The sequence below is a fragment of the Mastigoproctus giganteus genome, chromosome 11 (assembly GCF_048544385.1).
Source record: "Mastigoproctus giganteus isolate SK-2022 chromosome 11, ASM4854438v1, whole genome shotgun sequence".
Lineage (NCBI taxonomy): Eukaryota > Metazoa > Arthropoda > Arachnida > Uropygi > Thelyphonidae > Mastigoproctus > Mastigoproctus giganteus.
In genome coordinates, this window is record NC_143585.1 from 24,809,430 (window position 1) to 24,827,418 (window position 17,989).

The window sequence follows — 17,989 nt, forward strand, 5'->3', positions numbered from 1 at the left end:
AGCGGAAGAATCCCATCAGAATTCAGCGTGCTCAACCCATTCAAGGCCTTATACTCCTCAATCAGATCACCTCGCAGGTGTCTAGTCTCGAGCCGCTGAAATTTGCAGAACTTAAGCCTCTCTTGGTAAGAGGACCCTTCGTTCCCCTCACCAATTTTGTTGCCCTTCTCTGTACACGCTCAAGCACCTCTACTTCTTTCCTAAAACGAGACCTCCAAACCTGTACGCATTACTCAAGGCGTGGCCTGACCATTGCCTTATACAAAGGGATAATAACCTTCTTTTCCCTACTAGCAAAGTTCCTGTATATCATTGACAAAACCCCATGACCTGCTCTGGCAGCCCTGCATTGCTCAGAAAACTTCATATCTCACTGCACAGTTACTCCTAGGTCTTTTTCATTTTCTACCACCCTAAGTGTAGTAACACATAGTTGGTATGTTTCTCTGGGATTACATCTACCCATAAAAGTACTTGGCATTTGTCAATGTTAAACTTCAGCTGCCACTTCTCAGCCCATCTGTTTAAATTTTCTAGATCCTGTTGCAGTAACACACTGCTATTACTGTCATTAACAACTCTGCCACCCTTTGTATCATCTGCAAACTTCGACATTAATATTAAGCCCGATATACCTTCATCAGTATCATTGATAAATATACAAAACAACAGTGGGCCCAACACCGAAACCTGGGGGACTCCACTAATAACATTGGTCCACGAAGAGAAGCGTCCATTGATTATCACTCTGTCTTTTCTCACTCAACCACCCTTTTATTGATTGTACCAACTTAATCTTAATACCATACTGCTCAAATTGATACAGTAGTCTTCCATGCGCAATAGTGTGAATAGTAAATGAACATGGCATTCAGCTAGAAGAGGGACCCTCGCGGGTAACACAGTTGACACCGTCTTGCTCACACCAGGTGGAGAGAACCTGAGTTCGAATCCCGTGAATGAAGCAATGAATATTTATCGGTCTTTCTCACAACATGGCTGAGCTAGTCGGTCTCTGGGGAGGATAGAATCGTTTTTTTCCCAAAAAAAACTCGGGTTTTTCGTACAGAAAATAGTAAATCGACCAAAGAGCACACCCAATTTACAGATATATTATAAATGGCTCAATATGGCGTAAATTGCTGATGAGCCTAAAACAATCATGTCAGAGAACAAGGAGTGTTAGTTGTGCACTTCATGCCTCTATCACTCTTTTACTCCAAATTATTAGTTTTTTCATGGGTACTCATTTAAATGATCATCCTATAATTGAACTTCTAGCAAAAGGACACGCCTTAATGAAACCTCATAACATGAACATTTTGGAGTAAACAAACCCACTCTCCGAGACGAAGAAATCTAGAAATTCTATAAAAGAAAAAAAATTTCTATTGCCAAAATTAATATATTCCATTCAGTCACATAAGGCAAGTTATGTTGAACGAAATGATGTGTTGGTTAAGCAAAATGAGCACTGTTCAATCAACCAGTTTCTTTCATTATCATACTTCGTTGAACTAAGATGTGATTTAGTATTCGAAACTTCATTTCAAATTTTCTCAGTCTTGGCTTGAAACATCAATGTTTGATATACGAGAACAACAGCTCGTCAAATTTAAATCCTAAAATATGTTGAACAGTAACAACAGACCAGATAAAACCATTCATCATTGATACATACATAGGAGGGGGCCTTCAATAAATTATCTACAGGAAGAAGACTGGAAAGAGCAGCAGTCTGGAAAGAAAAGTGCCAGGGATTCAAGGCCTACTGGGAGTCATCACGGAACAAGTAAATACGTGGACTATGTTAGGGTAACCAAGAGTAAGAACATGTGCATATACACAAATGCAAGGAGTATAATAAAAAAATTGATGAACTTAAGTGCTGGTCAAGACATCAAATGCGGACTTGTTGGGACATTAGAGACGTGGTTTCACACAGATGCAGAATTTGAATATGGGGAGTACAATATGTACAGAAAGGGAGGAGTATGCTGTTAGTTAATAAAAACAAAATCTAAGGCAGGGCATCCAGATGACATAAGTGGATAGTGCAATGTTGAGTCAGTTTGGTGTGACAATCACTGGGAAAGCAAAATGAGAGGAGTGAGTTGTAAGCTTAATGACTCTTGAGTAAAGCGAACAACTGTACAGAGAAATAGAGTGGGCCAGAAAAACAGAATGTCTTATAGTAGGGATTTTAACTTTCCAGATATTAACTAGAACTTGTGCATTGGTCACTTGCACACTAACAAGAATTTCGTGGATTTATTGGATGATTGTTTTCTACATCAGCATGTTCTAGAGACAACCAAAGGGAGTAATACTCCTGATCCGATTATCAGTAGCAGGAATTATTCATGCATTAAGAATCTGTAGATAAAGAAAGTTACTAGGTAGCAGTCATCACAGTATGTTGATGTCAAATTTATTTAAAGATGTAACTATCATCAGGGGTAAAGGGAAGGATTTTTGCTTCCATAAAGGTGACTACAATGGCCTCAGACAGTTTTAAATTGTAGATAATGGAACAGTCAGCAAATTCTAAATAGGAAGCATTCAAGGAATTAATCTCGGAAGCTACAAGGCTTTCATAACCAACTAAAAAATACTGTTGAAGATTTAGGCCTAAATTCATATGAGATAAACTAATGAGACGTATGGCAGAGAAGACAAATGCATGGGATGAATATAAATTATCAGGAGGCATGATTTTTTAATACCTGAGAGGAAACTCGAAGATTTTCCTCTTCGCCTGGGGTAAATGGGATCCAACCAATTATATGAAGGGAGGAAACAAAGGAAGTGAGCACACAATTAGCAATAATTATGAGAGCATCCTTGGATTCAGGGGGATAGGTACCACGGACTGGAGAAGTGAGAATGCATCTCCAATTCACAAAGGGCGACACGAGTAATTACAGACCTGTTAGTTTAACTTATATTCCAGGAAAAGTAATGGAGTCATTGGTTAAAGAAGTAATACAAGATCATCTATACTAGACTGCAGTTATAGTTCACACAGAGCATGGGTTTGTTAAGGGGAAATCTTGTCTGAAATATTTGATTGGATATTACCATGTGGTCAAAAGGAACTAGATGCAAAATTTTGACAGCATATATTTGGATTTCAGGAAAGCTTTTGATACCGTTACACATAAGACTGCTGTACAAAGCGGAGCAGCGTGGCATTAAGGGAAAGTTACTGCTATGGATAAAGGGATGGTTGAATGGGAGAAGATAGAGTGGTCATCAATGGTGAGTAATAGTGGTAATCAATGGTGATTAGCACGATGAGCAGTGGTAATCACTGCTCATCGTGGACTAATGTTATTAGGGGAATCCCCCAGGGTTCAGTGTCGGGCCTATTGTTGTTTTCTATATTTATCAATGATACTGATGAAGATATATCATGCTTAATTTCCAAGCTTTGAAGATAACAAAAAGGCTGGCAGAGTTGTTGATGACAGTATGCTACTGTAGCAGGATATAGAAAAGTTAGGCAGATGAGAAATGGCAACTGAGTTTATCATTGACAAATGCAAAGTACTGCATATTGGTAGAAATAACCTCAGAGTAACGTACCAACTGTGTGCAAAATGAAAAAGATCTGGGGGTAATTGTGCAGTCAGTTATGAAATTCTCTGAGCAACGCAAATAGGCTGCGAGGACAGCTCATGGCGTTTTGTCAATGATAATACAGAAATTTTACAAACAGTGATAAGGAGATGGTGATCCCTTTGTATGAGGCAAGGGTCAGGCCAGACACCATGAGTACTGCCTACAGGTCTGGATGCTTCATTTTAGGAAGGATGTAGAGCTGATGGAGCGAGCACAGAGAAGAGTAACGAGGTTGTTGAGAGGAACAAAGGGATCTGCTTACCAAGAAAGGCTTAATTTCTGCAAATTGCAGCGTCTGGAGACTCGGCACCTGAGAGGTGATCTGATTGAAGTGTTTAAGGTTTTGAATAGTTTGAGCAAGCTCAATGCTGAGGGAAATCTTCTCTCTTGCTCATATTAAGCACTTGAATGGACATAAGCCAGTAAGTGATTGATCGCTGGAACAAACTTCCACCTATCGTTGTGATAGTTGATACTTGTAGCTTAAATAAATTTAAGAATGAAGTGGACAAACTTAGAGAGCCATCTACTATAACCGGAGGCCGTCGTGGGTGGGTAGCACAGTTGGTAGGATCGCCGTACTCCACCACCGGGTGGAAAAGACCCGCGTTCGAGTCCCATCGATGATGGGGGAAATTTTGTGGACCTTTTTCACAACGTGGCCGAGTTAGTCGGTCTCAGGCGAGGGAAGCATACTTTTTTCCTCCAAAGACTAAAGTTTTTCGTCCAGGAAAGAAGAAAATCGAACACAGAAGACACGCACACTATTTACAGACATACAATATGGTCTTAGTTACCGATGCGCCCAAAAACCAATTACAACAACAACTACTATTAAAGGCAGTAAGTATGCGGTCAGAGAATAAACTAGTTGATGCAGTTTCAAATTTCAATTGAATAAAAAACTGGAGTAATTTTTATTCTGTTATAAAATCTCATTACAGATCACTTGACTCAATCAAATATTCCAAAAAAATTTACTGCGGGACTAAAAAATTAAAACTTAATATCGCTAAGAACAACGCTATTATTCTTTTACGATCAACTCAAAAATATTAGGAGTTATAACATCAATTTGAAAGAGAATGTTCTTTTAAGTTTCCCCAATAAAAGTGTATAAAATTATGTTTAGTGTCAGACACGGTCTTTGTGATCAAATTTTCCTCACTTATTTTTAACTCTAGCTCTTCCAGTTGTAGATTTTATTGCTCCCATATGATTACTCCAATCAAAAATGGCTTCCCTTCCCAGAAAACATTCATATTAAGGCTATAAAATGTGCCTTAAAACTGCCTAAGAAACTTGTTTTCTTCAGATCTCTTTACAACGATTATCCTTCGAAATGCAATTTCAAAATTAAAACCGCTCTTCTTGGACGAACTGGACAGGAATTCGTTGAATTAAATTATCAGTTGCCTAGTATTTAATCATGGCTTACTGAAAAGGGTCCATACTGTGTGACTTTTTTATTGGAGAATTTGATATTTAGTATTAAGGTAATACAAGATACTTAACTGGTGTAATAACCATTCTTCTACCACGTGAAATTAATAATATTGTTTATTAAGCTTATAGTACAAACTACTATACATTTAAGGTGACGTTTCAGGCAACTTACCACTGCTCATCATCAGACCATACATTGGCTGTTAGAGTGAGAAAATATACAGTTACAATTTGGAAACATTTGCAATTATTAACTGTGAATTTTTTAGGGAATCCGAGCTAAAGATTTTTAAAGTTAAAATTACATTTTAACAGGGTTCCATATTTTATACATTTTTTTAAACAGGGTTGTACTATATATTAAGGTAAATACATATGTAGCGCAACCCTGTATAATAATCATAATGTAATTTTAACTATAAAACTCTTTAGCTTGTAGTCCCTAAAATTCACGCAAATGTTCCCAAATTGTAACTCTATATTTTCTCTTCCTAACGTGGTTTGGGCTATAAACTGAATCACACGTGGTAGAAGAGGGGTAATTATAATAATTAGCATTAGCAAAGGCATATGATGCAAGAAAGCAAGCTTATACAGCAGCAGCCAAGAGAGAGACCCTCCCATTTCATCCATCCATTCTCTCCAAACGTTTGTCTAGTTCTGATTTGAATTTATTTAAGCTCTCAACGTCCACAACGACAGATGGAATTTGTTCTAACAATCAACCACACGCTGACTAAAAGCAAACTTCCGCACATCTATTCTACAACTGTCTTTCTTCAATTTATGTCCTCTCAGACGATTAATCTGGGCAAGAGGAAGAATCCCATCAGCATTGGCTTGTTTAAACCATTCAAGACCTTATACACATCAATCAGATCACCTCGCAGGTGCCTAGTCTCCAGACACTGCAATTTGCAGAACTTAAGCCTTTCTTGGTAAGAGCAACCATTTGTTCCCTTTACCAATCTTGTTGCCCTTCTCTGTACACGCTCAAGCAAATCTACACCCTTCCTAAAATGAGGCCTCCAGACCTGTATGCAGTACTCAAGTGGCCTGACCATTGCCTTATACAATTAAGTTTCACTCATCAATTAAAAGTTTCCTGTTAAACAACCACCTTCACTAACTATAATATAAGATACTTTTTCATAAGGTTCTAAGAAAGCTAGTGTATATGAGTGAAAGTAGACATATTTTCATGTTCTTTATGGCATAGATTATCTTAAGACTCTGTAGAAAATCTTGAAAACAGAACTAAAGTGGAAACCACAAACTGACACGATTTCAGAGACTAGGGACACAGTTTTTATGGAGACCCATATCTTCTCTTTTTATGTAAATTGTCTGGTTGGGATAAAGTTAACCAGAGCTCAATCAATGTGATGCTATATAGTCAGAGAGAAAAACAGATCAACTTGAATTAATGAAGTGTGGAGATAAAATATAGGTATAAATAAAAAATTGTAATCTGAGGAGGAGGGATATTTATCCGTGATTGAAATTAGAGTCCTTCTTTAGTAAAATGCATTCTTATTCTAGCACTCAATCTCATTATCATCATTATAGAAATTTAGAATTCGCCAAAAATGTATGGACAGTTCATAATCTGATGAAGATCTTTAAAATAATAAAGGTCAAAATATTAAAATATCAGTATTATGAGGTATTAAATGAATAATATTATGCTATTACAATTAAATTAACCAGTATTAGTTTATACAATATACCAAATTAACAAGATACAGAAGGCGTTTGCTGATGCGGATGTATCGAAGGCAAAAATCAATCCAATAACTACGTTTCACTGTTTGCTATCAAATTAAGCGTTGATTTTCGTATGTTTTGGTCAGCCCAATCAACCCAATTACAAAAAAATAAATTCCTTGCCAGAGACTCTATAACAATCCTTGTACTCGCTACCATCAAAACATTACATTAATATATTATAATCTACAAATATACACACGGATAGACAACCTTACCTGTGAGGTTCGCCCTTGTCTTCTTCGCTAGCCATACTTAGGCGCCTCTACCGGCAAATAAGTGTATCTTCTGTCCTTCGAAACTTTTTCGAAAATATTGCACAAAGACACAGAAAGTGTGTTGGTGACTTCTATTGGTCACCAATACCTTCAAATAAAGATATCCATATTTCTGTGAATACACCTTGATTCATCCATCAGAAGATTTGTTTCTTTATCCCAATCGAAAGGTATTCCGTATCCTGCGAGGAGTTCCGACTATCTTTCAAGGAACCTCAACAGAAAAAAAAAAGAGCTTACTGTCAACCAGCCTTCTTATGAGAGTCCGTTTTCTAAAGGTTGTACTTAGGTGGTTGGTTCCAATCTCATAGCGATGTGCATGTGTACACTGAAACGCCCGTTACCATCCCAATTCACAACATCAAATTAGATACACCTCCGGTCTTCGTCTTCTGAGCGTTGCTGCTCTCGGCCACGGTGGATTTTCAATCTCCTACCACGTGCTGATGACGTCACGAACCTGGAGAATCAATAAAAGACAGTGAGACGCCAGTGTCTATCTATCGAAATGCAAGATGCGCTGAGAGAAACGAAAAGAATGCATTAACATTTTTAAAAAAATAATTCAATTAAGTGATTTATCTTTTTTATTGGACATTAATTTACTCAATAAACTCTGAATTCTATTCTAAATACCGATGTTCGACATTTATAAATGAATAGAGTCGACTCAGAACTAGTACATTGTCCAAATTCCCATTTTTCTCTCCACGGAACAAACTTTTTTCCGTTACTATGGTAACCTGACCGAGATAATGGGACTACAAATTGTACAGTGGTTTGTTCAATTAGCCCTCCCTCCTATGTTTCCCACAGTTATTTTAAGCAAACAGGCTCGTTTTTAATTAAAATGTAAATAAAATATAGAGTCCATTAAAAGTTAGAGATTGATAAAAAGCGTTTTATCCGAGTATATTATAACGAAGGATTCATTTTTAGTGATTTTTAATGAGAAAAAAAGATAAATTTACACTATGTTGTTGCGAAATTAATGTATTAAAGAAACGTTTGAGAACTGTATCCATTAGCGTAAATGTTTTCAGATGACACTCTCTTGGCTTCACTCCATGAATATTATAGCCAGTACCAGAGTGGGCCGTAAAAACTGGCCAGAAGGCAATTTATATTTTCTTATACGTGTTTTTATTCTTTGTATATTAACCATACAACGCTTTCAGTGATCAGGATGTCCAGGAAAGAAAGAGAAGAGAAGAGAGGTCACGTCATAAGAGAAAGATTTACCCCCAGATTGGTCAATGAGAGAAGTTCACTCACTCTAAATATAAGATCAGTTCTCTTTTTGGCTACCTTCGATTTCCTAATATTTTGCTTTTCTATATATTTACAAAATTTGGGAATTCTAGTTTCAAATAACCTAGCTGACTCGCCGATATACATTTCCTTGCAACAGCATGTGTTTGGGAATATAAACGTGTCCTCTCTTAGTCAGGGGAAATGGCTTCTCTTAAAATATTTAGATCATTAATAAAAGGACATTGTATGTCTTTTTATTAATCGTCTCTTTGTATATTAAGAGAAAGAAAAATCATCTTCCCATTTTTTTTATCCCTACCTGCAGTCAAATACTATATATTGGCTTAAGACTAATAAGATTATTTAATTATTAATTGGATGAAAAACCTGAGTTTCCGGGAGAACACATTCTTACAATGAGTGAGAAGATTCAATGACTTATGTGGTCTCACACAAGAACCTTTCAGTTGGGCAAGTGCATTTTACTCATGTTATCAATAAAACGCATATTTGTGATTTATTGATTTTATTTCCCTGTCTCTCTTGAACACCCAACGACACAACAAATATCCTTGGACCATTATGGTCAAAAATTATAGACTCCTTCTACCTAAATTGTGATCGATTTGCCTGTTTTTTGGATGAAAAACCAGAATTTCCGTCCGAAAAAAAAAACATGCAAACTCCACCTAGGACCGACTAACTCAGCCACGAGTGAAAAATAAACCATAGCAATCCCTCGTGTAATTTTAGAAATTAGAACAGAACGACGGTGATTACACTGACCATGCAACCCTCAAGGGTATTAGAGCAGGCTACACTAATAAAAGTTCCTCCCGAAAGTCTTGTCCCTCAAGTCTTCAGTCAATACATAAGGTCTTCAGCATGTATTCACTCTAATCGGGTCTTAGCAGAATTACAGACAAATAAAATCTTAAAAATTCACAGCCTGTTTGTTACAACAGCGATCTCCACTCCAAACAGCGTGTTTCATGTCCGATCCCACCAGTATGAATCCATGGATCCGATCGTTGAAGAAAGACTAGATGGCGAAATTTTAAACGCAAGTTGTAAAGAGTTGTGCCCTTGACTATTAATATCATCCCTGCTTCTTTCTGGCCCATTTCTAGAAAATATTACATTATTCTCTAAAGGTTTAGGCTTTCTTGAATAATCTTTTACCAAAGACTGATTACTAGGTTCTCCCTCTAAAATAAAGAATCTTCACAATGTAACCATTAAGGAAAGCAGAACTGGAACCCGTGATATAATGATTCAAAGCACAACTCCCTAATTATAAAAAAAAAATTCAGAAGATAGAGAACACGATATGGAATCTCTATTTACTTAAGTCCAAGGATAAACTTCTCATGTGTGTACCTTTCGTTGAATTCGCCAGGAGGAAACAGAAACACAGACATTGCGCAATCCCATTTCACAAACAGCTATCCGCTGCTTCTCCAGGACTGTAGACTTTGCTCTGTCTGCGTAACTTCACTTCCTTTTCGTAAAGTAAAATGTTGAAGGACGTAGTTTTCATGGTCTAAACCCTCTGCGAAGTAAGAAGACTTAAGTGCAAGTTCTCCTAAGAGACTGTGTCCCCGAAACGATTTTCTAGCACTAAAACACGGTTATAAGTTTAAAACAGGTAACTCCACTGGGAAAAAGGAAGTAAATATTTTCGAGATATTATGGTAAAAGTATTTCGTTCCATGTGGAACCACCATAGAAACATTTTGAAGTGGAATGTTAGTACAGTATTCATATTTGAATAAATAGTGTATTTATGTACACTCGCAGGCAAAAAATTTTCATATTCACAGGGTATGACCAGAAGTTCCTTGGTATCAGATGAATACTGTACATTTTCTTGGGACTCATAATAATGCTAATTCATGGGAAAAACAGATGATCTTTCAGATTTTCAGAGATGTGTTGGAGAACTTTTAGCAGGAGCCACAATTGAGAAAACAAGGGAAATCACTGATGTATCGAAAGCAATCACCTCAAAAGTATACAATAAGTGGAAGACGAAAGGAGAATGTAGATCTAAAAGGAAGAAATACAGCAGAAGGTCGTTACTCCAATAACGAGACTGCAGGAATTCAAAACGAATTGTGTTTCAGAATAGAAGGCCCAATGTGTAATAAATGACTGAAAAATTCCATTTAGGCAAAAAAAGGCCCATTTCCTACCGAACTATGCGGCTGGAGTTAAAGAATCTGGGATTTGGTAGTCGTGTGCCTGTATGGCAGCCACTTCTGTGTAAAAAATCGAAATATTTAACGTAATGGCGTCGCGAACGCCAAGAGTGGACTGTGGAACAGTGGAAAAAGATCATTTGGGTTTACGAGTCTCGATTTACAATTTTTTGCACCAATGGTAGGGTGAAAGTGTGGAGTGAACCTGATGAAGTCATTCATCCAGCCTTTCTTGTGTCTACCAATCAGATGGAGTGGTAGTGTTGCATGGAGGTGTGCTTTGTTGGTACGAACTGGGTCCGCTCATGTTGTTAGATCGTTTTCCATACAACGAATATCTGTCATCGTATCGGAATTAACTTAACCCTGCAGAGCTTCATTTTACCCGGATTTCGATGAATTCTTTCAAGCCGACAACACAGATATCAGCCAAAAATTGCATCTGAATGGTTTGAGGAATATTTCCAAAATTCGAATCGTTTACCCTGATAGCCTAATTCCTCAGATCTGAATCCAATTGAGAATGTCTAGGGTATGTTGGAAAGGGGAGTTTGGCTTTGCATTTCTCTACCAACCACAAACCTGCAAGTGACAAATATCTTGATGGAAAAATGGTAAAATTTAGAGCTAGACTCCCTCAGATATTCAATGGAATTCGCGTTAAGGTGTATATGAGCTGTATGGACATGTATGGAATCCATACCACGACGTGGATTCGGGAAGAAGGCGTTGACTGCAAAGTTTGATAACTAACGTTAAGGGAAGATCAGAATGAAGTGTATAAAGCCCTTAAAGGGATTGAGTAAAATGAATGACGAAGGTTGTTTTCCCTTATAAGTTAGGCAAGAACCAGGAGGGGACACAATTAGAAATTCTCAAGCAATAAGAGAGGTGTGCATCTCATTAAGTTCACCTATAAGCAGCGAATTGCTGAAAACTGGAATAAGTTGCTTCCCAATGTGGCACAGTGGGGCTAAGTTCAAAGGAGAATTGATTACTTGTATTGTGGTAATGTTAAGAGGTACTGAATGTCATTTTTGATTCATAAAATGTCCACTTCCTTAAATCATTCGGTCTCAACAGTATTTTAAAACTCATACAGAAAACAAAAATGTTTCTGCCCAGCAATTGAAAAACAGATCGAATCACTTCACTATTACATATGAAGTCATCTACATAACCATCACACGCAAACTTAGTTCTGTTGAACATTGAGAAACTTTACGACTGTCAAAATTCAGGAAACATTTCATCTTTCGGCCACTCAAACGAGACAAGTTATCCATATTGCAAAAGGGTTCATGACGACCAAATGAGATTCTTGAAGAGTGCGAGGAACTGGAAACATAACGGCTTGTCAAAGTACACTGTTAGAGTAGAGCAACTAAACTGACGTTCTGCACTTTGTAGCAATTCTAGAATGTCATTACTCTTTGGAAGTTGTTAATGGGATCGTTTAATAAAGCGAAGTGAACACGCGAAACCCCATAAATTCACTAGAAGGAACAACAGCCAGTACTCGCATCAGCAATAATATTTAGTTAAATTAGGTTGAATTTAAAACTGCTTAACTTAGTAGAAACTAAGTCAGTTTGGATTAATCTATCTCGTTCTTACCATGAACATTGCGTTTGATTGTTTAGAATCAGATGTAAGACAATTTGGTGCATCACATAGAAACCAAATATTAAGAAAATAATGAAAAAAACCATATCACATTAGTCCACCAAAGAATTACTTCATCAACCCGTGTGTATAATGTCTGTAAATTGCATGTTCCCTCTGGTCAGTTTGGCTGTTTGGTTATTCTCCAGATCATGGTACACCTCCGAAGGAAGTGGCTTCTTTTTCTTGAATGAGTCCCGAATTACTGGCATTTTCACTAGCCAAAAATTTCACCATTTGTCACTCGTTCCGAGAGGTCTGTGTTCAAGTCCCGTCGACGACTGGAGCATTTTTAAGTCTTCTTCAATTGAGACTGTAATCGGCTGATTTCAGGTGGAGGGAGTAGGGTCTCCCGGTGAGTTCTTCAGCTTTTCATCCCGCACCACATTCAAACCGGCCTGTGGACACACACTTACAGCCATTTAAGTAAAGGGCCGAACAAGTGAAAACAGCTCATCTCCACGAGACAATATTTAGGGAAATGTGGGCCATCCATCTTTAAAACTGCTGAGATTTTACGTCATGACTTTGCTGACGTTTCATTTTAGGTTATTTTCGTATACGACCTGCTGACACATGAAACATTCTACGATGATGTTCTTTCTCTACCCCTACCTGTTCTTGACAACATTACAGCATGCGATGTGCCTCAAGTAACTGATAGTCGTTGTTCTTCAAGTACCACAAGGATCTGTCTCAGTCAGCAAAATGACTTCCCAACAATCGATTTCCAATGTTTCCTAGATAGACAGCCATATGTTTCTCGGTGAACATTGTCATCCGCACTTGTTGGAGAAGATTAAAGAGATTTATATTGCAATAAAGCCATTTAGTACAGCTGGTAGATGACGACATGAGTTTCAAAGGACAAAATTTTGTTTGCAAATAGCTTTCTATTCGTAGAAAGATATTGAGCATTCGAAAATCGCCATATTTAATCACCGTGGTCTGCTGAGGACAAAGAAAACCTGGTAACAAATCGAAGTGAACACACACTCAGTTTCCTAACCAGTAATATTTAAGACAGGAGCAACTGTCCACAAGTTTTGAAGGGTAGTGTACACACCCGATGAAAACTAGCAGTTCGTTCTTTATAATTGCATTTTATTGTTTATTTTGTAATGAATTTTCATGAATGCGGTAAAAGTTAATTATAGTTCCATCAGAAGTGACTAGAAAAATATTCTGTTGTGATAAACTGCAAATTTTCCTCTTGCATGACACGCAATGTGAGGCCACGCATTCATTTTAATTAATTCTTGTGTCAGCTGACCGCTTGGAGATCCTAGTCTTCCACATACCAGTACGGTAAGATATGGATTAATTACTTCAGCTGCTATTCTGTTTATCTTCAAACGTAACAAAGGTAAGATAAAAGCAGGGAAATCTTGTAATTCTACCTCTGCATTCATACAGGTTGGCTACAGTTTCACTAGATGAACTTAGAATGGGAATCATGTCAAAAGGTTAATGTGGCAGAAGCAAAATAAGGTGGATAGAGCCTTTCCTAGCGTATGTCTACAAAGGTTAATGGTTATGCCAAGTAGGGATCTTCTTCTTAAGATTAGCACGATTTTCTTAACTGAAGTTTAATGATTTGCTAGAAACAAAAATAAGAAATAGAATGAACAGTTCTTTTACCTTGAGATACACAAGGTAAAATAAAATTATTGTAGGTATGGTATTTTAAACATTTATCCCATTATGGTAATCGCACAGAAAAAAGATATCAGTTGAAGGATGTCTGAGCACCCATCCAACAAAATCTGGATTTTGGTGGATGGGTTACCGTGAATATTTGTTGAAGTACACTGTCCACTCAAAACGTTATGACCATCTACCTAACGGTGTGTATGTCCTCCTCTTGACGCCAGTAGCACAGGCATGGACTTAAGGCCTCTGAACGTTTCAGAAGGTATGTTTTACCATGTCGCCTGGGTTTCATCTCTTAGATCTGCGACAGTCCGTGGTGGAAGATTCAAACGCCAGATCTGTTGATGCACGTAATCCCAGAGATGTTCCATGGGATTCATATCTCTGGAATTAGGCGCTATGTTATTATTATTATAATCTGTTTATTAACCACAAGAAACTGTAGGTCATCCCTGGACGGCACTGTGCCAGGAGGGTGTGAGATTTAATCATGTACAATGTACAAGAGTACATGCGTGCTCAATCCGAGATATTTACAGAATTGAACTTACATACGATTGAAATAAAAACAAAGTTTATAGCAATAAACATCAGAAGTAAAAAAAAAATGCAGCAGGCAAAAATATCAGGTGTAGGTGATCGTCACAGGTTAGTTCTTGAGTTGGTAGCAGTTCTTGAGGCATTCCTATGTTAGTACCTGGAAGTCACTTTGGTATTCGGTGAACCACTCTCCAGCAATACCGGAAACGGAGCAGGGCACATTATCCTACAGGAAAACTTCTGTGCCATCCGGGAAGACAGTCGCTATGAAGGGGTATACTTAATCATTGCAATGGATAGGAAGATTTTAGCATTCAGAGTGAGATGAGATCTAAAGATCGGGGAGATATGAGGACTCCTTCTGAAGATTCCCTGGAAAACATAGGGCGTGGGCGCTTATACCAAAATGCTGGTGCCACCATCCTGTTTCTGTTGGACCAGGACATCGGGTTTCTTATTTAATGGACATAAGGACAAATAAGTGGTTCTCTATGAACATGTTCAGCTCTTATATTCTTACAGGACATGGTTCGTTAAATGATAAACTGTAGAAATTTGGGCTGAGCAATACACTTCTCCATTTTTGTGGAAAGGTCAAGAATTTTGGCGTCATGTTTGTATGACTGTCCAAAATATTTGGACATCAGGACAGAATTTGAAACTGCTGTGGAAACAATTTCTCCAGGTCAAGAGACTAAACTTATTGAAACTCCATTAATCTAAATGGGCTTCATGTATTCGCCATCAGGTTTTTAAAAGGCGAAAATTTCTGCTGATACAAATGGCTTTGGATGGAGTGGTGTGGTAAGAACTCAGAAGCAGCTTTCCAGGTGATTACTGCTCCTGGATAACCAAGCAGTCAACACAAACAACACAACACGCACTGACCTTACACTACTATATGTCAAGCCCATTTTTACAGAGTCTGTAAAATTACAGTAATACGAGGTGGATTTGAACTAACGTTCTAGGAGCCGCCCTTAACAATAATACATGTCCACACATGCCTCCATCTACCGTCCACGCAGCATAGCAGGAAACGCGATTCGTCTGAAAAGGCATCTCAATGGCATCATTGGAACATTGACGCGGTTCAAATGGAAACTTTAAGTATCATTATGAATGGGTGGCCCAAAAAAAAAAAAAAAAACAAAACTATTACATCAGGGTAACCAGTTATAACATACTCATGTGTATTGTGTCTGTAAATTTCGTGTGTTCTCTGGTCGATTTGCCTGTTTTGCTGGACAAAAAACCCCAGTTTCTGGGGGAAAAACCTGCTATCTACGCTTGAGCTCTACTAACTCAACCACGGAGTGAAAAAAGCCCATAAAAGTTCCTCACGTCATCGATGGGATTTGAACCCTGCCCTTTTCCACCCAGTGTAGGGAGGAAGTGGCGATACCACTGTGCTACCCGTGCACATTGGTATCTTAAAAGGGAACCTACTCCGGAGGGCCCATATGGAAGAGGGTTCATTGGATCATGGTCTTGGAAACACCTCTGGTCGTTTCCTGGTTAAAGTCTGTGGCCAGCCGTTCAACCGTTTTCCATCGGTTCGAACAAGGAGGAGGAGGAGGAGGAGCAGCCTACATTCACCGCTACCATCGATGAGGATTGGGTGGCCTGCATTAACTGGCCCAGAAACTGCGCCTACTCCTTAACCCCGCGACCTCACCACAAAATTCTCAGTTTTCATAAACTTACACCCTTCGGTAATTGACAATCATTCATTTTTTTCGAAATTGGTCAGATTATGTCCTTTGCCCATGTCGATCAAGTTCTTACAAGTTAATTCCATGCCACAAACTTGCAGTATCACATTTACCTGTTCTCCCCACCACACGTGAGCTTCCAGGCCGGGTGGTACAGCCGATTGATAAAACTTGGTCAATGTTTTGACTGGACAGTATTTTATAGTTTCAGCGTTTGCCATCAGAACTGTTAAGAGAAACAAATAAATTAGTCCACAACCATATTATATCTCCCAAACTTCTAAGGGCTACAGCAGCGCCACTAATGGTAAAAATCAGCAAGCGCAGTATCCTCGAGGGAATATTGTCTTAGACGTACCAAAGCACTCTTAGTAATGTCATGTTTTCCAGTAAAAATGACACAGTAATAAGATTCAGAGCGAAATTCCTTAAAGCAAAGTTAAAATAGTTATTGCGAAGGAATGGCAACTAATTAGTCCAATGACGTCTTTCCTCTTTATATTCCTTGCGGAGATTAAAAAATAATAATCTTCCACATACATATTAACAAAAGATATTCAGAAGAACACGCACTGGTGACCACGGTGGAGTCCCTTAGGAGCAATTTCGCGTACATTTGCACACAGAGTAAACAGTTCCACAAGTAAACTGAAACTTTGGCTTTGAAATTGGAAAGAATTTTTTTAGTTCGTGCACGTGGTAATAATGAAGAGGTCTGATCTTTACAATTATATTTGTAAAGGGATGAAAAATCCAAGGTGTGTCATGAAATTTAAATTTAACTAATTTAAATTCCAAGGCACAATTTAAAGTAGTTAATTCTAGACAGAGCTAGCTCTAGACCTGGGAGGAAAGCTAGGTGCAGGGCTATTTCTCAGAGATCTCTGCCTCTCCTTTGTCATTTTATAGTTCTTCCACTTCTGGTTTCGTAATGTACATACACTTAAGCCAAAATTTACAAGTCTGAAAAGCTAATCTCACGAATTGGGTTTCTCATTTTGAATCCTTTCAAGAAGTCCGATGTTTTTTTTTTGTTTTTTTTTAGGAGCAGTCGCCATACTTGGACACACGTCCAATATATGGTTAAAAACGAACTAACGCCAAAGACAATTCATGGGGATATGGTCACAACATTGCGGGAGGATGCCCCTTCCTATTCCATGGTTAAGAAGTGCAGCAGAATCTAAACAAGAGAAGAGCCTGGAAGATGACCCACTCTGTGGAAGACGTTACAACGTCCATCACTCCAGATGTTGTTGACAGTCTGCATGACAGGCATAGTACAGAAACTACAATAAAAGTTACATAAAATCAAACAGGGGGGTTCTTTCCGAACTGATAAGACATTATTAGGTCTAGTTTTTGGGATCACTATCTTGTAGATAATGGAAAATACGCATTAATCTTAAAGTGGTCATTCCCATGTTAGAATAATCCTTCACAGATACAGTGTACTTATGGTTTAACTGAAAGATATACACTGCGCATCCTTTAACAACTGCACTGTATTCCAAATTAATTATATGAGGGTCTGGAAGAGAAAGCGAAACATTTTGACCGCCCCACCTACGAGGGGTGGTCAAACTGTGCTGAGAACAAGGTATATAAAATGAATTAATAAATTATAGAATATGTTAGTTTAGTGTCTTAAAAAAATAAAATGAAATTAAGTGTGCCAATGTCTAATGCAGTTTCTGAAATTTCATTTTTATGCTGGTAGGTGGAAGAAGAAGAATGAATAAACAGCAAATAGAGCATGGTTCAGTAATTAAAAGTTTGGCTAAAGAGGGCAGAAATTCTGAAGAGATTCATGAAAGAATAACTTTCATCCTTTCATCAATTTTTG

General features: G+C 38.0%; 1 protein-coding gene across 1 annotated transcript in view; it reads right to left on the reverse strand.

Annotated features, from left to right (window-relative positions):
• LOC150077809 (oxysterol-binding protein-related protein 2) overlaps positions 1-7,201 on the reverse strand; it is a 99,781-nt gene extending 92,580 nt beyond the window's left edge. The window contains exon 1 of the mRNA XM_090384787.1: positions 7,056-7,201. Coding sequence (XP_090240913.1) covers positions 7,056-7,090 — 35 coding nt within the window. The 5' untranslated portion in view covers positions 7,091-7,201. The remainder of the gene's footprint in view (positions 1-7,055) is intronic.
• Between the last annotated feature and the right edge of the window lie 10,788 nt (positions 7,202-17,989).